Source organism: Thrips palmi, unplaced genomic scaffold, assembly GCF_012932325.1.
Source record: "Thrips palmi isolate BJ-2018 unplaced genomic scaffold, TpBJ-2018v1 HiC_scaffold_5, whole genome shotgun sequence".
Taxonomy (NCBI): Eukaryota; Metazoa; Arthropoda; class Insecta; order Thysanoptera; family Thripidae; genus Thrips; species Thrips palmi.
In genome coordinates, this window is record NW_023144632.1 from 17989643 (window position 1) to 18013127 (window position 23485).

Consider the following 23485-nt stretch of genomic DNA (forward strand, 5'->3'; position numbering starts at 1 on the left):
CTCACACTCACACACATCTACACTCACATGCACTCACTCACTCACACACATCTGCACTCACATGCACTCACACACATCTGCACTCACATGCACTCACATGCACTCACACACACACACATCTGCATGCACCCACATGCGCGCGCGCGCGCGCGCGCGCACACACACACACACACACACACACACACACACACACACACACACACACACACACATACGCGCACTCGCACGCACGCTCGCACACACTCACACCTACACTCGCACCGACACACGCCTACACTCACACACTCACACAGCAAGCGCCCCCCTTCCCCCACACGATTAATGAACAAGGCTGTGCGCCTTAGTGCCTGTCGGTTGCGCGTTCGCACCTCCACATGGCGGCGGCGGCGTCGCTCTGTGGGCCAGGAGGCCGCAAGTCTGGACACGAATACTTGGCGGAAGAGTTGAGACGGAAGTGCGGTGGTACAGATTCAGTTTCAGTCAGTTGCCTCTCCAAAACGTAGTTAGTCGGTGTATTTTTCTAATTTATTTTATTTTTTATATTTACTTTACTTTACAAAGTAGTCGTTCTTCTGCATGTTGGTGGTCTGACGGCAGTGCCCCCCCACTGTCAAACCAATTGAGGAGGACTCTTGGATGTATGGAGTTTGCAGCCTCCTCACTTCAAGTGCGGAGTTTACCGCGTTTAAGGGGGGACATCACTCCAAAATGATCAAAAATTGCAACTTTTTTTAAATAGTTTATATTATAGACCATTCCATTCTGCGTCAAATGGTGAAAACCGCATCCCGGAATTCAAATAATTGCAGTTTTAGTAGGTTGTGCGCCGCAAACATGCATAGGGGAAAAGCCCAGTTTCCCCAACTTCGATCGCGTTTTTCTCGGAACATGAAATTGCAAACGGTTGCAGGCCTCTAGGGCGCAGTTTTTGAGCTACAGCGGGGAGATTTAGCATGAAAGCTCCTACGATATGCCGCTATGGTGGGTAGCAAAATAATTTGCATTGGTCAATTTTTATTATTTTTTCAACGTTTAAAATTGAACAATTTTGACCAATAAAAATTAACAATATTTTTTGGTCTGTAACAAACACAACTTAAAATGATTTTTTAAATGTGATTGAGGTACCCACCATAGCCAGACATCTCAGGAAGGCTGTCACCAAATTTCAATGTTCTAGGTCAAACCGTTTGGCGTCCAGCGCTGCAACAGTGCGAAATGGTCTAACCTAACCCTCAAAAATGTGTTTTCAGCGAAAGCGCTGTACTGCCCTGGCGGATTGACTTTGTGTTGTTTTATACTTTATCTGTTAAAATATGAACAATTTTTCTCTTTCCGTTTGGTTTTTATGACGTTTTTACAAAAGCACTGTTTTTGGAGTGATGTCCCCCCTTAAACGCGAGCAATTGCTCCATGTGCCAAGGAGACAACGGCTCTGCGAGCTACGTGGAGTAGCTCACAGAGTGCCTGCCTCTTGGCATGGAGCAACCGTGGAGATCTCCCCACTTGAAGTGAGGAGACTCCAAACTCTGCACCTCCAAGTGCGGACATTGCAAATTCCGCACCTCCGCAGTTCAAGTGTGAAGTTCTCAACACCTGGTTTCACACTGTGATGTTCTTGTTAGAACTGAATGTTGTGATCATTGTTAGTTAACGAATGTTCTTTTAATTTCGATTCATACTCTTCTGTTTGAGTGTTTCACAGTGCAACCAACCAACTCCGCTAACGCCCTGTCCATGTTTCCTTTTGCAGGATGCCCGCTCTGCCCTGATCGCTCCGCCGCCTTTCTGCGCTGCCCACTGCACTGTCAACTGCAGTGTCCACCGGCACCGCCAGGCCCCGCCAGGCGCCGCCACCAAGACCAAGCTCGCGAAGGAGTTCGTGGGGCCATGTAGCCTGTGTTCCCCAGAACGCCTTGACGTGTTTTTTTTTCGAGTTTTTAAAGGTTTTTATTTCACCCCAAATAGTAACCAGTTGTGCAAAGTCTTAATTAGCTACGTTTACACGTTTTACTCGCACGCCTAAAACAAACTTAGTTGTTAATTAATTTTGCGCTATGATTGTCCTGGCTTGTTTTGTTCTTATGTGGATTATAGGCGCAGTAGGCACTATATGGTATATTATTTACCATTTTATTGATACTGCCATTCCGTAACCGCTTGGGAGGTCGACTTTACAAGGGGTGGGGGTGACTTTGCAAAAAAAAAGGGGGTGGGCTGGGTTTTGCTGACCTATAATCAGCAGCCCCTCCGCGGGCGGGCCCTGGGGTCTACGAGGGCGGGAGTTCCTCAGACCTGCAGCCAGGCCAGGTGCCCTTGCCCTGCGGCGCCTTGAAGCGGCCTGAGGCCTAACACCGCCTACGCTGCATCAGCACCCAGTGAGTACTGCGGTACTACGCTCGAGGGGTCGACAACTCCCATATTACCTCGTACGCGGAGCTATGTTGCCTCTGAATTACCTTATATAGCACCTGTACTGCCACACATTTAATTGATTTGCCTGTTTCTAACCTAACCTAACACTTAATTTTGCCGTACTGAACCATGGTATCAAGCTGAAGCTTCTCATTGCGACAGGAAGAAGTTCGGATTTGATGTCCGTACTCAACCTAACACGAAGACGCTCAAAACACTTGTCGGATAGGTTGCATCGGGCTGCATACCTTGCATGTGACAGAGGGCTCTCTTTCGCATCATACCAGAATTCTACTTAGAACTCATGATTTTTCATCTTTTTTTCATCTTCTTTTCTCATTTTATAACCTTATATTACCCTATGTTACTTATATTGCCGGTAATATTTATTTCCTCGTACGCGGCTCGAGGAAGTTGTCGACCCCGCGACTACGCCACACCCTCCTTCCAGGAGCGTGACATCACAGTCAAAATGCCAAGCAAAACGCTCGTTGCGGCTCGAGGAAGTTGTCGACCCCGCGACTACGCCACACCCTCCTTCCAGGCGCGTGACATCACAGTCAAAATACCAAGCAAAACGCTCGTTGTGGCTCGAGGAAGTTGTCGACCCCGCGACTACGCCACACCCTCCTTCCAGGAGCGTGACATCACAGTCAAAATACCAAGCAAAACGCTCGTTGCGGCTCGAGGAAGTTGTCGACCCCGCGACTACGCCACACCCTCCTTCCAGGAGCGTGACATCACAGTCAAAATGCCAAGCAAAACGCTCGTTGTGGCAGTGTCACATTCGATTGGACTCCACTGTCGGGGACAACTGGTACGGAGTGACACTCCACACTTGGACGCGTGGAGTTTGCAGTCTCCGCACTTCAAGTGTGGAGTGGCTCACAGATATCCCATATCTTGGCGTGTTGCAAACGGTGAGAACTCCAAACCCTGGGGACTGCACAAACTCTGCACTGGTAGCTCACCGGAGCCCACCGAGCCCCTGTCCCGTGGCATATGGAGCAAACGTGGGTAACTCCACTCTTGAAGTGTGGGGACTGCAAACTCTGCATTTTCAAGTTTTGCATACCTTTTCCACACCTCCGCATTTCAAGTGTGAAGTTGATTTCTCAGTGTAATCACCCACACGTTAACTTATTCACACCTAAACGAAAGTGACACAATGCTCAATGGGGCGTGGCATGCTGTCACGCTCGCCTGAGCGCCATATCACGCTCCTGGAATGAGAGTGTACACTGTTAACTCTGGCGTGCACTGGAGGGTGGCCCGGAAGACCCCCAAAAGTGTACTTTATGGTTCAATTGTTTGGTCACTCCCTTGAAAATCAAAGAATTTTTTACCCCAAAAGTAGCCTTCTGCCCAAGAGCAATTCCCCATCCATGCCCAAGAGCGTTTCCGCCCAAAAGCGCGTTTTTGCCAAGGGCATTTCGAATCCATTTTCGGTTTCCACCTCGCTCTTGTTAGGCACAGTTTGTAGGGAGACAGTAGCGATATGCAGGGACGTCCGCTGCCACTCACCTGGCCACTGCAGGCTGATTCCGAGAGTCGTCTTCGTCGCTCTGCCTCCCCCGCACTCATGGGGCGCCCCGTATCGGTGCGAGAGAGGCAGAGCGGCCAAATTACCAACGCTCGAAATGAGCCCGCTGCATGGCGGCAGCGGAGCGTGTTGCTGTCGGGCACGGGACTGGCGGCTTGTCTCGCCCTGCAGCCCCGGAGCTTCCAGCGCTTCCAGTTCTTCAGCCAATGAGCAGAGAGCACGCTAACGCACTCGGCCCTCGACAGGAACACGGCCCAAGCCGCCAACATGGGACCTGCCACGTGGGCCGACACTGGCAGCTCTGCAGGACCGATTCCGAGACTCGTATGCGTCGCTGTCTCTCTCGCACTCACGCAGCGTGCCGTAGGTGAGAGAGAGACAGATCGACGAAAACGACTCTCGGAATCGGTCTGCTGGCGCTTCCTGATCTGTAGTCGAGCGAGCGTCCGCTGCCCGCGCTCGTCGCTCTGTCTCCCTCGCACTCGTGGGGTGTGCCGTAGGGGTGCGAGAGAGACAGAGCGAGGAGAGTGGGCAGCGTAATCGCTCGACAGGTGAAAAGGGTGGAGGGCGCCTCTGGATTTTCAGGGGCAGGCAGGCGCGGATCCACGGGAGATAGGGGGGCCAGTTATCCCTCCTCCTTGGACACTGGACGGGCCACCCTGGGAGGTGGATAAAGATCGTTGATTTGCTTCCGTAATTCGGCGAAAAGCATTTCAACAGTCCTGGGTCCGCGCCTGGTGGAGGCATAGGGGCTGGGCCTGGCTTGCGCGTCCGCAGATCCGGTAGCAGGATGCACGCACAGGGCGTTGCCGAACCAAGTTCAAACTTTGCCGTTTTGCCTCTCTAACAAGATAACTCTGTCTCGCTTGCAGTCTGACGTGTCCGGCCAGAGCGTCGCGGCCGATAGACTCCCCCAGTCAATGGCCTCGAGCTGGCTCTGACTCTCTCTGTCTCGCTCGCAGCCTTAGGGACCGCTTGACGCGTCCCGCAGCGCGAGGACTCCGCCGGCACCTTCGCGATGGCGGCCCCCATCCCGAGGCCCATCTTCGACTTCCCGTTCGAGACGGTGGCCAACGCCGAGCCGCTCCGCCTGCTGCACAACGAGGCCGAGGGCGACGTGGAGTTCGTGGTGGGCCCCGACGGGGACACCTGGCGCATCGTCGGCCACCGCGACGTGCTCTCCGGCAGCTCGCCCGTCTTCAAGGCCATGCTCACCGGGCCGCTCGCCCACGAGGGCAGGGTGCGCATCTACGACGTGGACGGCCGCGCCTTCTTCCAGCTGCTCGTGTAAGTCGCTCTGGTCCACGGTGGATTCGGGTGGATTCGGGTGGATTTGCCGGAAGACCGGCGGAGGCGGCCGAAACTCGAGACGCGTTTTGAGCTCCAGAGTCGCTAAACAGGACTCGAACCGAACGTGTGACCCCACCAATGGATTCCTCGTTCGGAGAGCAATCCATTGGTGGGGTCACTCGCTTGGTTCGAGACCTATCTAGCGACTCTGCAGCGCGAAACGCGTCCGGGATTTTGACCGCCACCACCGGTCTTCGGGTCCGCTGTAGAATGTGTCGCCATTTGCGTCCCGTTCGGGCGGCTGTCTGGTTCCAAAACGGGAGCAAGGCTCTTGATACTCAAAATACTGCTACTTTTGCAACTCGTCCCTTTGCCATGCCGCAGAGTCCTGTACGGCGGCGAGCCCGACAAGATGCGCTCCGAGCGCGCCTGCATGGTCACCATGTACGCCGCCAACAAGTACCTGTGCGGCAAGCTGTTCCTGCACTGCGTGGTGGCGGCCGACAGCTTCCTCCTCCCCTGCAACGTGCTGCGCTTCATGCAGACCGCGCGCATCTACATCCCGGACAACATGGACGTGGACGCCACCTTCAGCCCCACCGCGCCGCCTCTGGAGGACAGGTGGGCCGGGCGTCGCGTCGCGCCGACACTGTGAAGCCGAGGGTGGACAACTCCACACGTGAAGTGCGGGGGTGCGGAACTTGCAGTCTCCGCACTTGCAAGTGCCGAGTTTGCTGACTGCATGCAGTCTCCCTCCACACTGCAAGTGCCGAGTTTGGTAACTGCATGCAGTCTCCCTCCACACTGCAAGTGCCGAGTTTGCTGACTGCATGCAGTCTCCCTCCACACTGCAAGTGCCGAGTTTGGTAACTGCATGCAGTCTCCCTCCACACTGCAAGTGCCGAGTTTGCTGACTGCATGCAGTCTCCCTCCACACTGCAAGTGCCGAGTTTGCTGACTGCATGCAGTCTCCCTCCACACTGCAAGTGCCGAGTTTGGACTGCATGCAGTCTCCCTCCACACTGCAAGTGCCGAGTTTGGTAACTGCATGCAGTCTCCCTCCACACTGCAAGTGCCGAGTTTGCTGACTGCATGCAGTCTCCCTCCACACTGCAAGTGCCGAGTTTGGTAACTGCATGCAGTCTCCCTCCACACTGCAAGTGCCGAGTTTGCTGACTGCATGCAGTCTCCCTCCACACTGCAAGTGCCGAGTTTGGTAACTGCATGCAGTCTCCCTCCACACTGCAAGTGCCGAGTTTGCTGACTGCATGCAGTCTCCCTCCACACTGCAAGTGCCGAGTTTGCTGACTGCATGCAGTCTCCCTCCACACTGCAAGTGCCGAGTTTGCTGACTGCATGCAGTCTCCCTCCACACTGCAAGTGCCGAGTTTGCTGACTGCATGCAGTCTCCCTCCACACTGCAAGTGCCGAGTTTGGTACTGCATGCAGTCTCCCTCCACACTGCAAGTGCCGAGTTTGCTGACTGCATGCAGTCTCCCTCCACACTGCAAGTGCCGAGTTTGCTGACTGCATGCAGTCTCCCTCCACACTGCAAGTGCCGAGTTTGCTGACTGCATGCAGTCTCCCTCCACACTGCAAGTGCCGAGTTTGCTGACTGCATGCAGTCTCCCTCCACACTGCAAGTGCCGAGTTTGCTAACTGCATGCAGTCTCCCTCCACACTGCAAGTGCCGAGTTTGGTAACTGCATGCAGTCTCCCTCCACACTGCAAGTGCCGAGTTTGGTAACTGCATGCAGTCTCCCTCCACACTGCAAGTGCCGAGTTTGGTAACTGCATGCAGTCTCCCTCCACACTGCAAGTGCCGAGTTTGGTAACTGCATGCAGTCTCCCTCCACACTGCAAGTGCCGAGTTTGGTAACTGCATGCAGTCTCCCTCCACACTGCAAGTGCCGAGTTTGGTAACTGCATGCAGTCTCCCTCCACACTGCAAGTGCCGAGTTTGGTAACTGCATGCAGTCTCCCTCCACACTGCAAGTGCCGAGTTTGCTGACTGCATGCAGTCTCCCTCCACACTGCAAGTGCCGAGTTTGCTAACTGCATGCAGTCTCCCTCCACACTGCAAGTGCCGAGTTTGCTAACTGCATGCAGTCTCCCTCCACACTGCAAGTGCCGAGTTTGGTAACTGCATGCAGTCTCCCTCCACACTGCAAGTGCCGAGTTTGCTAACTGCATGCAGTCTCCCTCCACACTGCAAGTGCCGAGTTTGCTGACTGCATGCAGTCTCCCTCCACACTGCAAGTGCCGAGTTTGGTAACTGCATGCAGTCTCCCTCCACACTGCAAGTGCCGAGTTTGGTAACTGCATGCAGTCTCCCTCCACACTGCAAGTGCCGATTTGGTAACTGCATGCAGTCTCCCTCCACACTGCAAGTGCCGATTTTGGTAACTGCATGCAGTCTCCCTCCACACTGCAAGTGCCGAGTTTGGTAACTGCATGCAGTCTCCCTCCACACTGCAAGTGCCGAGTTTGGTAACTGCATGCAGTCTCCCTCCACACTGCAAGTGCCGAGTTTGGTAACTGCATGCAGTCTCCCTCCACACTGCAAGTGCCGAGTTTGGTAACTGCATGCAGTCTCCCTCCACACTGCAAGTGCCGAGTTTGGTAACTGCATGCAGTCTCCCTCCACACTGCAAGTGCCGAGTTTGGTAACTGCATGCAGTCTCCCTCCACACTGCAAGTGCCGAGTTTGGTAACTGCATGCAGTCTCCCTCCACACTGCAAGTGCCGAGTTTGGTAACTGCATGCAGTCTCCCTCCACACTGCAAGTGCCGAGTTTGGTAACTGCATGCAGTCTCCCTCCACACTGCAAGTGCCGAGTTTGGTAACTGCATGCAGTCTCCCTCCACACTGCAAGTGCCGAGTTTGCTGACTGCATGCAGTCTCCCTCCACACTGCAAGTGCGGAGTTTGCTGACTGCATGCAGTCTCCCTCCACACTGCAAGTGCGGAGTTTGCTGACTGCATGCAGTCTCCCTCCACACTGCAAGTGCGGAGTTTGCTAACTGCATGCAGTCTCCCTCCACACTGCAAGTGCCGAGTTTGCTAACTGCATGCAGTCTCCCTCCACACTGCAAGTGCCGAGTTTGGTAACTGCATGCAGTCTCCCTCCACACTGCAAGTGCCGAGTTTGCTGACTGCATGCAGTCTCCCTCCACACTGCAAGTGCGGAGTTTGCTGACTGCATGCAGTCTCCCTCCACACTGCAAGTGCCGAGTTTGCTAACTGCATGCAGTCTCCCTCCACACTGCAAGTGCGGAGTCCTCTGCCTAGAGATAGAGGCTCTGTGAGCTACTCCACAGTTGCAGTGTGGAGAACTACTACGCACCAGGAAGCGAGGAGTTCTCCACACTTGGCACGACAGTGTTGCGACTTGCCGCTAACGCTTTGCCTTGGTGTTGCAGTGAGGCGGACAGGGACTCGGTGCACGTGCAGGTGGTGGCCGAAGTGATGAACGAGCAGGGCGCCCAGGACGGCGAGGGCGGCCTCTACAGCCAGTACAGCCCGGACGCCGCCGCGAAGGGCGAGGCCGGCGAGGCCGTGGCGACCGGCATGGCCGTGGTGGCCCGTGCGGTCGGCGGGGACGGCGGGGCCGGCGTGGCCGGTGCGGCCGGCGGGGCTGGCGGGGCCAGAGCGGCCGGCGTGGCCTCCCGGTCGCCGCCGTTGTCGCCGGTGGTGCTGGAAATCGAGAGGGGCTCCTGGGGCGTGGAGGTGCCGGCGCGTGAGGTCAGCCCCCCTAGTTCGCCCTGGAGGCGGCCCGTCGTGGAGCTCGGGCCGTCGCCCGTCAACAGCTTCCCCGACCCCAACCAGGAGTCCAACATGGGGTGGTACGCCGCCGCGCTCTACTGGAACTGCCTGCAGCTGATCGACGCGTACGCCGACGACGTCCTGGAGTCCGATTGCGTAAGTGTGCCTCCCTCTGCGGTCCAGGGCGTGAGGGCGTGGAGGGCGCCTGAAGCCTGGGCCGGCCCGCCACGCGCCAGCGCGCTGCGGGCCGGCCCGCCGCCACGGCGCTACTCCGGCGATACCCCGCGCGGCAGCGTAGCTCGCGCACCGCGCGACGCTGCCGCTGTACCCCGCGGATGAGGCGATACCCCCTGCCTGCGCGGTGCGCGCTTCGCACCGTGGACCTTAAGAGGATATGGTACACCTCCCCAGAAGCGGCATTTCCAGGGACGCGCAGGGACCTCTTTCTAACGCCGTCCTGGCGACACCGTTCGAGGTATCGATATGAAACTTGACACACGGGCTCAGAAGGGATCAATCTCAATGACGGTGCGTCCAAAAAAATTTTTGAACGCCTAAGTTAGGCCCCAGGGCAGTCCAGTTCTGGTCCAACTTTCGTTCACAACAAGTCCTAAGAAAATTGGAATATCCAAAAAAGGGCCACGGCACGTTGTAGCTGCAACTTTGCTCTATCCAGAGAACTTGTCCCCATCTGCGTGCGGTCAAAAATAGAGATCAAAACCTGGTAGACGGCGGACCTCTGCACGGCGGGTTTGGAGCTAGTCGGAGAGAGGAGGTGCAATATTTGTGCCGACGAGCTGTACCGTCTCCAAGCCCCGCACATGTTGTCGCCGACTTTGTTTCACTGAATGGGGACTGTCGGGCTGCCCACCCTCACCCGAGAGGTTCGGCACCGTGACAGGTCGATTTATGGCTCTAGGCTGTACGGCCAAACTTTTAAAAGGGGACATTTTCTAGTTTTGAAACTTGTACGAAGATGTTTGGCGTGCTATTCTGGTGACAGGCAACTAAAATTTCAGTTTCTACGACCATTTGACCCGGACCTGTTGAAACAATGACAAAGGTCAAAATTATCGTAGAAAATTAAAATTTGATTCGCCTGGCACAAGGAACACGCGCTGAGTGCAATGGTTCATGTCCTGATAGTCTAGAGTCATCCGTTCAAAAATTTAACTCTCGGAGTACAAGGCCATAAATCGAGCCGTCACGCTGCCGACCCTCGGCTCCGGCGCGTGAATGAGGAGGGGGCCAGCGGGGGGCCCGGCGCAGAGACAAAGCAGCGGGCTGCAGGCGGGTCGCCCGGAGGGGTGGGCGGGGGGAGGCGGGGTTAGTAGAGCTCGTCTGCGACAGTGCCTTTTCAAAACTTCGCAAGATGTTCAAATCCGCCGTGCAGAGGTCCGCCGTCTACCAGGTTTTGATCTCTATTTTTGACCGCACGCAGATGGGGACAAGTTCTCTGGATAGAGCAAAGTTGCAGCTACAACGTGCCGTGGCCCTTTTTTGGATATTCCAATTTTCTTAGGACTTGTTGTGAACGAAAGTTGGACCAGAACTGGACTGCCCTGGGGCCTAACTTAGGCGTTCAAAAATTTTTTTGGACGCACCGTCATTGAGATTGATCCCTTCTGAGCCCGTGTGTCAAGTTTCATATCGATACCTCGAACGGTGTGGCCAGGACGGCGTTAGAAAGAGGTCCCTGCGCGTCCCTGGAAATGCCGCTTCTGGGGAGGTGTACCATATCCTCTTAAGAGCCACGCGGGCACGTACCGCACGTACGCGTGCAGCGGGGTGGCGAAAGCTACTGTCGTGGGCATGGTCCTTCTAAAGTGAGGCGGCTCAAAATTCCACGCCTCCGCATCTCGAGTATCGAGTTCCCCGCGCTTGGTTTCTCAGTGAGATTACAGTGCGCCAGCCCTTTAGGTCACGTGGCTGTTGAGGGATATGTCAGTGGCGTTACTGCAGGGAGACACGTTGTCCTGTCTGCGCAGATCGAGGAGCTGTCGCTGGCGGACCTGCTGATGCTGCTGCGCCGCCCCACACTGCACGTGCGTCGGGAGTCGCGCGTGTACGGCGCCCTGGAGCGCTGGGCCAACCGGGACTGCCGGCGCCGCGGCCTGCACGCCTCGCCGGAGAACCGGCGCGCCGCGCTGGGCGAGGCCCTGTTCCTGGTGCGCTACCTGCGCATGTCGGTGCGCGAGCTGCTGGAGACGGTGCAGCACGGCGTGCTCAACAACTTCGAGACGGCCTGGCTGCTGGGCAAGGCGGTGGGCGACCAGGCCAAGGTGCTGCCCAACTCGATCGAGGACTTCCACCCGCCGGAGACCTTCCGCCCGCACGCGCGCCTGCTGGCCGTGCTGCGGCCCATCCCACGGCCCTGGTGCGTACCGCCGCGCACCGCGCAGTGCTCTGTCTCTCTCGCACTCGAGGCCCGTCTCGTTGAGGTGCGAGAGAGACAGAGCGGCGAGAACGATTCTCGGAATCAGTGTGCTGGTCGCTGGACCGCTTTTGGCTCGACACGTTTCTGCACACTTGGACGTGTGGCGTTTGCAGCCGGCACACTTCAAGTGTGGAGAAGCTTGTACCAGAGAGTCCCCATCTCTTGGGATGGCGCACACTTGGAGAACTCCACACTTGAAGAGTGGAGACTGCAGACTGCATTTCCCAGTGCGGAGACTGCCACACCTCCGCCTTCGAAACGTGGAGTCCTCTCACTCAGTTACACAGTGTCCCTCCGCGTCTCGCTGACGTGCCCCCACCCCTTGAAGAGTGGAGACTGCAGACTGCATTTCCCAGTGCGGAGACTGCCACACCTCCGCGTTCGAAACGTGGAGTCCTCCTCACTCAGTTACACAGTGTCCCTCCGCGTCTCGCTGACGTGCCCCCACCCCTTTGTTGCAGCTTCATCCAGCTGAGCCCCCGCTGCGTGTACGAGATCCCGGGCTTCCACGACGAGGGCACCATGACGGACTGGAGCTGGCCGATGCAGACGACCGAGGCCGAGCTGAAGGGGCAGATCAAGGTCCTCAAGAAGATCCTCAAGGCCCACAGGAAGGCGATAAAGCGGCAGCGGAGGCAGCGCCAGCAGCCCGAGGATGACAGCGGACGGCGGCGGGAGTACAGCTCTGGCTGCTTTGTGCAGGGCTTCTTCTCCGTGCTGGCCTGCATATTCGACTGACAACGACAGGACCCTGGCCGTCGCGACCTCATCGCCCTCCGTGGCCCCCGACTCGACGAAAGCGCCCACCGCATCCAAGTCGACCTGAGCCCCCGCCACCTCCAACTCGAACGCGTCGACAGCCCACGCCGCGGCCGGCAACGCGACGGGAGCCCCCCTCGCCGCCAAAGCCACCGTGGCACGCGCGCAGCGCGCATCATGTTGCTTGTTTTGGTTGTTTACTTTTTCGTTTACTGGATCTTCCTCATGATCCTCTTTCAACGAACGTTCCTCCCCAAGCTTTTCTCCGGCTCCCGGCTTCTAGGCGTTCTCCGCATGTGAGGGCGAGGACGCGGAGGGCGCTTCGCTGTGCCTCGCTGTGCTTCGCTCGGGCCGACAGCAGACTGATTCCGAGAGTCGTTTCCTCCGCCGTGTCTCTCCCGCACCTGTACGGGACGTTCATGGAGGCGTGAGAAAGACTACCTCCACGCCCCGCCCCGTGAGTGCGAGGGAGGCAGGGCGACGGAAACGACTCTTTGGGTCAGTTTGCTGGCCGACGGGAAGCGGAGCGGAGACTTGGGGGAATTCCCTCCCGGGCCGCCGCGCCCCAAGGTCCACTGGCCGAGCTTCAAGTCGCTGCGGAGTGTTTTTAGTGGGGCACTCTTGCAGCGCAGCGTTATACTTAACCCACTGCCTTTCTGTGATTCTATTGTTTTCTTCATTGTGTCCATCTTTTTGTTTTTGACTGATAATTTTAATTTTATGAAAACGTATTTTCCGTTACTTTAAGTTTAGTTTGTAGTAGGCTCTTACTTTTACTTTCAATGAAATTTATGGACCACTTGTCTAAGCGCACAAGCGCGTGATTTAATTGTTGAGGGAATTTGTTGGTCTTTGTTCTGTCTGAGGATAGAATTGTCGAATTGGTCTGATTAGTGACGGTCTGTCTTTGCGCGAAAGTGGACTGTAACATTTATGTTGTGAAGGTATTAAGTTGCAATTGACTCTCTCTCAAATACATTCTTATAACTTGTAATTAGTAGTTTTGTTTTTATCATTATTTTTGTTATAATCTTTTTATTGTATTTTCATTCAAGATCACTGTATCTTAAATTTGGGAGGAAGAAAAAAGATTATGTAGCGTAGAGTAATGTAATGCCTGATTTTGGTTGTCTTCACCGAAATACTTTTAGATTCAATCCAAACTCTTCCTCTTTCAAAGGAAAGACATATGAACTTATAAATAACTATTATCTTGATCTATTAAGATCAAAAGCCAAAACGTTAACGGTTCTCTACATATGTTCTCAAGATCTTGGTCTACCTAGAATCAACTTGAGTTCAAATAGTGTACAGTGTGTGTATTCTTGAAATCTTGATGTTTTTGTTAAAAAATGAAATAGTAGTGTTTGTGCTCTTCTTGTCCTATCTAAACCATCATTTGTTTTAATGGTCTACTGCATGTGTGTTCTTAAAATATTTTTCTATGGAAACCTAGCTTTTGTTCAAATGAAACCACGTGAGTATATTTAACATCTTGTTCTATCCAGAGTCAACCTTCATTCAAATTATGTGTAGTTGTGTGCATTTTTAAAAATCTTCTTATGAGGAGGCAACTTTTGTTTCAATGGGTTGGTCTATCGAGAAACAATCTTTCGTGCAACTGATGTACAGCGTGTGTATTCTTAAAATCTTGGTTTACAAACACAATTTTCTTCAAACTGTATTCATTATATGTGTATTCTTAAAATCTTGATTTATCATGAATCAAGTTTTGGTCTAATAGTATTCGACATTGAGTGTTATTATGTAGTGTTTTCAACCAAGTGGTTTCTAATTTTTGAATTGTTTTATCGTTAAATGCAATTCACATTGCATATTGGACTCAAATGGTGCTTGTTGGTAGATTGGATATAGTATATCATGTATGCATTTGTGGCAAAGCAACTGCTGTAGGGTGTCAAGCTTTACGCATGATGTTTTATTAGGATGTTTGAATTAAATTTTCTCTTGTAGCCTCTCTTGAGATCCTTGAAATTATGTTGTTTGAAGCCCTGCTTAAAAGAATTTGTTTCAATAGCATGTGAATGTTGCCAAAGAAGGAAAATTTAGTGATTAATGTTGTCTGAGAATTAAGTCATGTACTATCTGATCTCAGGCTGAAATTGCCTTTCTTGTCCAGAACAATTAGATCTGAAGATCTCACGGTTAAAGCAGTAGATGTGTATTTTGTGAATGTGTTGTTTAATGTCTTTACAGAGATTTGGTGCTGGCACCAGCAGATTGTTTATTTTCCGATCAGAAAAATTGTTAACAATTGGATATTGCACTGTTAGTTTTGGAAATCTCTTAAAGTTGTTATTTTTTAAATTATTCACAAGCTATGCCTTCTGAAATGTTCTCCAAGTATAGACCATATTAATTTTATGATTAAGTTCAGTTTGATTTATTGCACTGTTACAGCCCATTTAATCTAGGATCAATCAAGAGAAACTTGTTTTGTATAAATTAATGTGTATTTTACATTGTTTTTGTGTTTGTAGTATTCAGTATGTTACAACAATATCGCAGATAATAGAATTTATTATAATATAACCAAAATATTTTTTGAAAGTGAAACAGAATTCTAGAGATTGTTTCAAGTGAAATGACTTGCTGTGAAGCACACATTGCCTTGTAGGCAAGATTAGTCGAGATTTGTTTTCTCGTGTGCAGATGAGATAAAGAGTCAGATAATAGCGTTGAATCTGTGTCAGTATTTTAAAATTGATCATACCAACTACAAAAGGACTTCTTTGTTAGTACATGCTGGTACATGCTATAAAATCCCAATAGTTAAAAGTCAAAAGCCATGTTGTGCAGCATTATAGTTGCCTTGTAGGCATCAGATAAGCTTTTGAATGATTCAGATTTATCATTGTTGGATCAGTGTCAGTGTTTAGAAAACCTCAAAAGAAATAATTTATGAAAAATAACAAAAATATCTTTTTTTAAAAGTATTGCAGCCTTTTGGATAGTTATAAGTCAGATAGTGTCATAGAAATGGAACAGTGTTCTAGGTTGTTATAATTTTGAATCATTGTTAAGTCAGTGTTAGTATGTTTAAATATGACAAATGAAAAAACCTTAGTTTCAAATAACCAAAATATTAGCAAAAATATTTTTTTTAAGTGATAAAATCATTTAGGATTATCAATTGTGAAATGAGGTGTTGTGGAGTTCCTACACCATGCATGGTGTGTAAAGATGAGACTACATTTAGATCGATTTATATGATTGTGTATCATTGGTGAGTGAGGAAGTGTCAGTATGAAATGTATCACAGACAAAAAAACTTGCTAAAAAACAAAAAAAAAATTTTTTTGTCAGCATGATAATTTATAAAATCCTTGGGATTGTTTTAAGTGAAATGTCATGTTCTGAAGCACATGTTGTCTGCTGTGCAGATGAGAGAAGGTTTATATAATTGTAAATCATGGGTGAGTCAGTGTCAGTTGAGGATAGAATCATAAATTTAAAAAACCACTTCCTGAAAGTGCATAAACTATCTAGTCAAGTATTACGTGGTATTTTGATCTTGATCCAGTCACATTCGTCCCCAACGCTTCTCCTGTCTATCGTAGCCTTTGTAGTTGAGGGAAAAGAAACTTGTGTAAAACCGCAAGGAGTTTGTAGGCAGACTATTGTTGTCTTGTTAAATGGAGTTGGAAGGCACACTACTCTTGTCTTAGCGAATGGAGACTGAAGACACACTATTTTTGTCTTGCAGAACGGATTTTATTCATCAATAAAAAACATTGAAAAATAAACAAAAATCTGACTTTTTTCTGACCTGTTCACGTCGTCACCGAGTGTGGCAGGAGTGTCGATGGTTGAAGGGGCGGGATGAGCGCGACTGTCCGTCCCTTCGCGAGGAAGTGTCCGGGGGAACGCCCAGAGCAGCCCAGGGCCACTTTGTGAGGCAAGGGGTATGCCCGCGGGGGATTGTGCGCGCGGGGTAGCGCCAGTGCAGCCAGCCGCAGGTCCTCGGGGCGAGGGGTAGCGCCACCCTGGGGCGCGGCGTGTGGGCACGCAGACACGCGGGATGAACAGGCGCGCGGCGAGGAAGGCTCTGCCTTCGGAAACTCAATCTGTCCAGTCAGCAGCAGAACGCTCTCCCGAACCTAGCCACTCACCGACCACACCGGGTCCTCGGCTTCAAACGCCTCCAGACACTCCGACAGCCTTCGCGCTTCGCGCCCCAATCCGCCTCTCCATCAAGAAGCTCCGCACAGTCTAACATATTTTTGGGGCTCAACGCACGTATACCCGGCTAGAAGTTATTGTTTTAGTTGCATTTTATAGCGCCATCGAACTTGGGACCCTCCTCTGTCCCGGCTGAGTTACGGGCCGCAGAAACTTCCCACTCTTGTACTGAACAAGCAAGCGAAGCCTGCGGAGCCCGAGAAGCCAGCGCCTCCCCGCCGAGCTTGCTTGCTCCTGGCCGTTCCAGCTCCGCAAACTGCTCTCGCCATCCGGCCTCTCTCTCTCTCTCTCTCTCTCTCTCTCTCTCTCTCTCTCTCTCTCTCTCTCTCTCTCTCTCTCTCTCTCTCTCTCTCTCTCTCTCTCTCTCTCTCTCTCTCTCTCTCTCTCTCTCTCTCTCTCTCTCTCTCTCTCTCTTGTTTTACTAGTTTATTTCTTGTTTTACTAGTTTATTTCTTGTTTTACTAGTTTAATGTTATAGTTACTTAAGAGGGCGGGTCTACATGCCCAGTGGTGCTTCTTAGCACTTTCATGTAAACCCTTAAAAACAATAAATCAAATCAAATCAAATCTCACTCTCTCTCGCTCTCTCTCGCTCTCTCTCGCTCTCTCTCTCTCGCTCTCGCTCTTCCTCGCTCTCTCTCGCCCTCAGCAGCTGCCGCGGCTCCTCGATCTCTCTTCTCTCTCCGCGAGGGGCCCATTCGTCAATTAAGTGACGATGTTTTCTCCCCTCCCCCTCCCCACTGATTCCGAGAGTCGTTTTCGTCGCTCTGTCTCTCTCGCACCCATACGGAACGCCTGCGCCGTGCGAGAGAGACAGAGCGACGAAGACGACTCTCGGAATCAGTCTGCTGCTCGCGGCGTCTCGCTCAATCCGCCCCGTGGCGGGGAAGTGCCCCATTAAAGTGGCACCTGCCCCGCCCCGCCCCGCCCCGCCTTGTCCGACCCGCGATTAGCGCGGCAGCGACAGCAGCAGCCCGAGTCGGGGCGGGGCGGGGCGGGGGTTGGCCCGACGTAACGAACTGAACATAACCTAAGTTAACTTGATTAGCGTTCGCAACTTTGCATATTCTCGGAGGCACCGCCGCGGCGCGGGGCGGCGCGGGGCTTGCCGGCGGACGGGATATATTAGTTTTCCTGTTTTGCAGCTCGCGTCCTCTGTCTCTGCAGTGCCGTGGCCGCGCTGCCGCGCTCTCCAGACCCGCCCCCTTCGCCAGTCGCCGCCTTCGTCGCCGCGCGCCTTGCTGCCGCAGACTCGTCCCGAGAGTCGTTTTCCGTCGCGCTGTCTCTCTCGCACCCATACGGCACGCCCCATGGGTGCGAGAGAGACAGAGCGACGAGGAAGACTCTCGGAATGAGTCCGCTGGCCGCGCGCCTTGCCGCCGCCGCCACGCCGCGCGCTCGCGTCTAAGGACCGGAAGTAAGGGAAGTCCCCGCTTCTGCGGCGGGGACGCGGGAACGCGGGAACGGACGACTCTTTTGCAGAGAAAATAAACGACGCACCGACGGTCGACCCGAAAGACCCGAAAACGGACTGAAAAGGATTCCGTTTTATCCCCGCCGCCGCCACCCAGCAGCGCGGCATCGCGGCGGTCCGACCCGCGCACAGTGGGGCAGCAGACCGGTGGAGGTGGCCCAAATTCTCGACGCGTTTTAAGCTCCAGAGTCGCTTAACGGAACTAGAACCGAACGTGTGACCCCACCAATGGATTGCTCGTTTGCTCGATTGCTCATTGGTGGGGTCACAAGCGCGGTTCGAGCCCCAGTTAGCGACTCTAGAGCCCAAAACGCGTCTGGAGTTTTGGCGTTTTGGCCGCCTCCACCGGTCTGCGCCAAAAAGACTCGGCCGCGCCTCTTGCTGCCAATTTTCCCCTCGCCGATGTTTTGCTGCCGCGGGCGATTAACGCGCTTGCTGGCAGTGGAGGATGCACACGCGGGCTCTGTGTGCGAGAGAGAGAGAGAGAGAGAGAGAGAGTGTGGGATGTGGGAGTGAGAGCGAGAGAGAGAGAGAGAGAGAGAGAGAGAGAGAGAGAGAGAGAGAGAGAGAGAGAGAGAGAGAGAGAGAGAGAGAGAGAGAGAGAGAGAGAGAGAGAGGAGAGAGAGAGAGGTGGACGTGGGAATGGAGGGGCGCCTTTCAATCAGGCAGGGCAATTTCTGCTTCGGGCCGTGGCGGGCCGTGGCGCCCGGTGGCGCCGCTACCGTTTGCGCCATTCCTCTATTTTTCCATCCGTGAGAATGTGGTTCCTCTCTCCCTTTGTCGAGGCAAGGGTTCATTTCCACCTCCCGCTCGGCCGCCGCCACGCCGCTGTGCCTCGGCCTGGCCGCTTTGTCGCTTTCGGAAGCGGGTCGGTCATGAGGGCCATGAATGTGGAATTATGGAAATGGCCGCTTCGGCCATGAGGCATGGTCTCCCTCGCACCCCGGCCGCCAAAAAATGATCAAATCGGTGCGCCATGAATTTTGAGTCTCCGCACTCGGAAGTGCAGGTGCAGTCGCCACCCCTCAAGCGGAGTCCTCTAAACCTTAGAGGGTAAGGGGTTCCCGAAGTACGTCATGTTGGAGGTGTGGAGACCACAAATTCCACACGAGCAAGTGGCGCAAGCCGGTGCAAGCACTTTTTGCCCACTTCCAGGGGTGATGTGGTATTGCTTTTCGCCTACTTGCAAGGGCAACGTGTTGCCTTTTGCCTGCACTGTAATTGTCTATCGGCGGAAGACTGCACCAACATATCACAGTGAAGATTTTGTTCATAATACAAACGAAATTTGTCAAAATATCTACAAGGTACAGCGAATTCTCAATGGTATGATGTAATCTCAGCTGCACCACCATAATAATAGACAAGTTCACCATAATATAGACAATCTTCAGTCTTTAGAGTGCGTCTTCCTGGGTCTTCCAGGCGTCCATTCAGAGGCCGAAGGGAGGGCAAAAGGCCCGTTGCTCCCGTTGAAATCCGCCCCGGGGAGGCCGGAACCTGGAAGCTGCTTTCCAAGGTCGCCCCAAAACGCCCCAAAGACCCCCGCAACTTGATTGACTGATTGACTGACGCGCTCGCTGGCGTCTTGAGAGAAGCTGGCGCCCCGCGGTGGGCCAGAAGACCGGCCGAGGCGGGCAAACTTCTCGACGCGTTTCGAGCTCCAGAGTCGGTAAATAGGACTCGAACCGAATGAGTGACCCCACCGATGGATTCCTCGCTCGGAGACCAAGCCATTGGTGGGGGCACACGTTCGGCTCGAGTCCTGTTTAGCGACTCTGGGGCTCAAGACACATCTTGAACTTTGGCCGTCTCCGCCGGTCTTCTGGCCCACTGTGCGTCTAGCACTGACTTGCCGTCTCGGACTGTCTTCGACGCGCCCCTCGCCCCGGCGGCCCGCCAGCCCGGCCAGCCAGCTCCGCTCAATTTGGGGCTTTGTTCTAAGTTGGCGGCGCGGCGTGCGGCGGGCGGTGTGGGCTGCGTGGTGGGCAGCGGTGCGGCCAGGGCGGTGTGGCCAGGGCAGTGTGCTGGCGGGTGCATGGCGCTGCCGGTCCGGTCCGGTCCGGTCGAGCTCATTTGGGCTCTTTCAGCCTTTCAGTCTTTCGCTCTTTCAGTGGAGGCGGCGAGTCGGCCAACGCCAGCAGCGCCTCTCATCGGCCACCTTCTGTTTCTTTTTCATCCGCTCCCCCTATCCCCCGTTCGTCCCCCTCCCCCTCCCCCTCCCCCTCCCCCTCCCCCACGCGTTCGGACTGGCGCCCTATATTTCAGCCCGTCTGATTCCGGCCGGCGCGCGCTCCAGCCGGCAAGGCTCCAGTCCAGATCCGTCCATGAGTGAAACAAAGTAACCACGCGCACGGGCGGGGCGGGGTGAGGCGGGTGGGGCGGGTGAGGCGGGGTGGCGCGGGGCGGGGCGGGGTGGGGTGGGGCATCTCAAAATCCTGGCCACGTATAAAGCCCCTGCGGTGAAATTGGCTGGTATTCGGAGGCTGCCCAGAGCCGGCCACTATAGCGGCCAGCCCCGCCCTCGGGGCGCCGTGGCTTGGCGCGGCGTGGCGGGGCGCGGCGTGGCGGGGCGCGGCGTGGCGGGCGCGGCGTGGCGGGGCGCGGCGTGGCGGGGCGCGGCGTGGCGGGGCGCGGCGTGGCGTGGCGGGGCGGGGCGTGCCGTGCCGAGACGGCTGAGGTCAGAGAGAGCCAACGAGAGGAGCCGAAATAGATAGAGACAGGGAAATGATATATCACCATCCAAGACAAGAAGCCCCGTTTTATCATACGAGTATATAGTATTTGCCGATGGGAGGGGGCAAGGGGGGGGGGGGATCATCCCTGAATATAATCCACTTATATCTCTGGATGGCTTCTTCCGGACAGCGGCCGGGCTGACGTATTGGTCCGAAGGGGTGGCTGGCTAATGCTCACGCCAGGCCGCCACGCCGCCACGCCGCCGCGGAGCCGCGCCTGAGGCGTCGCGGAACGGGAGAAGGGGGGGGAGGGGGAGGGGGAAGGGGGAGGCCCTTCAGATAAGGGCTGCCGATTTGTTTGGCGCGGCGAGAGGGCGGCGATGTGGATGTGTGTAATGCGGAGCCTGATCCTCCTCCTTGTCCTCGTCCTTCACCACCGCCAGGCAGCCACACTGTCGAACCAAGTGTGAAAAACTCCACACACTGTGAGAAAAAAAGTACGGAAAAAGTACGGAACATGTCTGGTCAATAATTTGCCTGGACCGTCCGTGCTTGCCAACTACGGAACTTCCGAACTTTTTTCCGTTCCCGTTTACATGGGTTCAAATGGAGCAAGTACCGGCGTTCCTTACTTTTCTCCGTACTTCCGTACTATATTTTTCCGTACCATTTCCGTACAAAAGTACGGAATTTTTTACAGTGCACTTTCTGGTGCGGAGTCTCCACACTCGGACGTGTGGAGTTTGCAGTCTCCGTAGGGTCAGGGCGGGGAAGAACTGGACAGGGGAAGAACTGAACACCCTCTACAAATGCCGTATGCACCTGCTTAACGAATACAATGAACTGCTGATGCCACGGAACAACTTTTGATGGTTGTATGGATGCCTGTGGATGGTATTTGAAGGAAAACATATGGGGTGTTCAGTTTTCCCCTCGGTTTTCCCCCTGTCCAGTTCTTCCCCGCCCTGACCCTACTTCAGGCGCGGAGTAGCTCACAGAGCCCCTGTCTGTTGGCGCTTTGGATACGAGTGACGCCGTCCTGGTCTCGGCGTTCCTGTCCCCACTCTTAAAAGCCTACGAAGCATTTGCTCACTACGAAGAAAATGAAGGCGTTGTAGAATTGCTTCGTATTTGAATAAATGCTTCGTATTACGAAGGATTTTGCTTCATAATACGAAGCATTTCTGTGTAGATTTTACAATGCTTTCATTTTCTTCGTAGTACGAAGCGATTCTTCGCAGAGTTTTTACTGTGCCCCGGCCCGCTCTTTTTGTGCGGACGGTCTGTCAGGGCATGCGCGGAGCTAGCATGGCAGTCGCGGCCCCGAAATAGCATCCAATCATCTGTGATCCAGGACTCGCCGAGTCCGACTCGGACGCTGCATGGGGCGAGCACTTCGGCGAGCGCCTGGCGGGTAGGCAGCCACACTGCCACGCCGCGCGGCTGTCTTGCGGGACGGCCTATCCCGGCCGTTGCAGGCGCTACACTCGTTTCCCGGGAAACGGCTGCAGACTGATTCCGAGAGTCGTTTTCGTCGCTCTGCACGGCAAAAACGGTACCTGGTTTTCCCAGGAAGCCTATGGTAAAGGCATAGGCGATTTCCAGGGAGTTCCTGGGAAAACCAGGAACCGTTTTCACCGTGTGTCTCTCTCGCACTCACAGGGCGTCTCGTATGGATGCGAGAGAGACAGAGCGACGTGAACGACTCTCGGAATCAGTCTGCTGGCTGGCGTCGCCATGCCAAATGTGGCCCACAAAACCCTACAAACGCTCTGTGTAACAAAAGAAAACGGCCGTTAGAAAAAGTAAACTCGATTTTCCTTGAAAACTCGTATAGACTTCCCCACAGTTCTCCCACTAGTAATTCTCCACACCTCACGTGTGCGGTAGCTTCCAGAGCCGTCTCTCGGCGTGGAGCAAAACGTAGAGAAGTCCACACTAGGAGTGTGGGAGTTTGCAAACCCTGCATTTCCCAAGTGTGGGAACAGCAAATTCCACACCTCCGCATTGCAAATGTGGAGTTCTCCGCACTTGAATCACAGTGTAAGTACTGAGAACTAAACCGGAGAATCCGCCGTTGCACTGCGAGGGTGCCCTGCAGTGCCTCGGCTGCCCTCGGCTGGCGTTCTGGGTACCGCACAAAGCCATAAGCCAGCATGCCTCGCGGTGCGGCGGTGCCTGGTCCAGCAGACTGATTCCGAGAGTCGTTCTCGTCGCTCTGTCTCTCCCGCACTTAAGCGAGGCGCCCCAAGAGTGCGAGAGAGACAGAACGACGAAAACGACTCTCGGAATCAGTCTATCGTAGTGCTTCAGCAGGTCGAAACAGTCGAACAACTGGCCAGCGGGTAGCGAGCGACCTCAAACCTCAAACTCGGTACCGACTATGGGCGCGGTGTTCAAGGAGGTTCAAAGTTTGAACTAGCACCATTTTACGAACTCCCCTAGTCGAAATAGCCGCTCATTTTCTGAGAGGCGTAAGTTTGTAAGCTTAAAACCTTACGAAGTATTTTGAGCATACATAATACAAACTAATTTACTTTGTTATACGAAGAAATAGTTCGTAAATTACGAAGTATTTTCTTTGTAAGCTCAAAATACTTTGTTATGACAAACTGCTTTTCTTTGTAAGGCCTTGAAAAGTTTGAAAGGTTTTCTCAGAGCGCTGCCGAGCAAGGTAGTAAAACCATCCCCCGGAAATGAACCGATATTCCTGGAAGTCCCAGGAGATGGATTTACCGCGAGAGCCGTGCAACAGGGTGGAGGAAATGAAAACAGCACCGCGTTTCTTTCGCGAATCCAATTTTAAACGCGATGGAGTGCGTGTGACCCCAGCCGGGACGCTCCGCTGTGCAAACATCGGCCCTACACTCGCAATCCGTATCGCCATCCCTTTTCCGTATTTGTCCAGAGCGCGGCACTGCC

General features: G+C 53.8%; 1 protein-coding gene across 1 annotated transcript; it reads left to right on the plus strand.

Moving 5' to 3' along the window:
* Positions 1–2223: 2223 nt before the first annotated feature.
* Positions 2224–13202, plus strand: LOC117651229 (BTB/POZ domain-containing protein 6-A-like). Its single transcript, XM_034395045.1, has 6 exons — positions 2224–2378; positions 4921–5245; positions 5633–5869; positions 8670–8793; positions 11001–11389; positions 11911–13202. Exons 2-6 carry the CDS (start codon positions 4977–4979, stop codon positions 12185–12187), a joined length of 1296 nt encoding a protein of 431 aa, XP_034250936.1. The 5' UTR covers positions 2224–2378; positions 4921–4976; the 3' UTR covers positions 12188–13202.
* Positions 13203–23485: the final 10283 nt, after the last annotated feature.

Coding starts and splice junctions, on each gene's coding strand:
- LOC117651229 (XM_034395045.1), top strand. CDS start 4,977: ATGGCGGCCCCCATCCCGAGGCCCATCTTCGACTTCCCGTTCGAGACG. Junction 5,870..8,669: donor GCGCCGCCTCTGGAGGACAG/GTGGGCCGGGCG, acceptor TTGGTGTTGCAG/TGAGGCGGACAGGGACTCGG. Junction 11,390..11,910: donor CGGCCCATCCCACGGCCCTG/GTGCGTACCGCC, acceptor CCTTTGTTGCAG/CTTCATCCAGCTGAGCCCCC.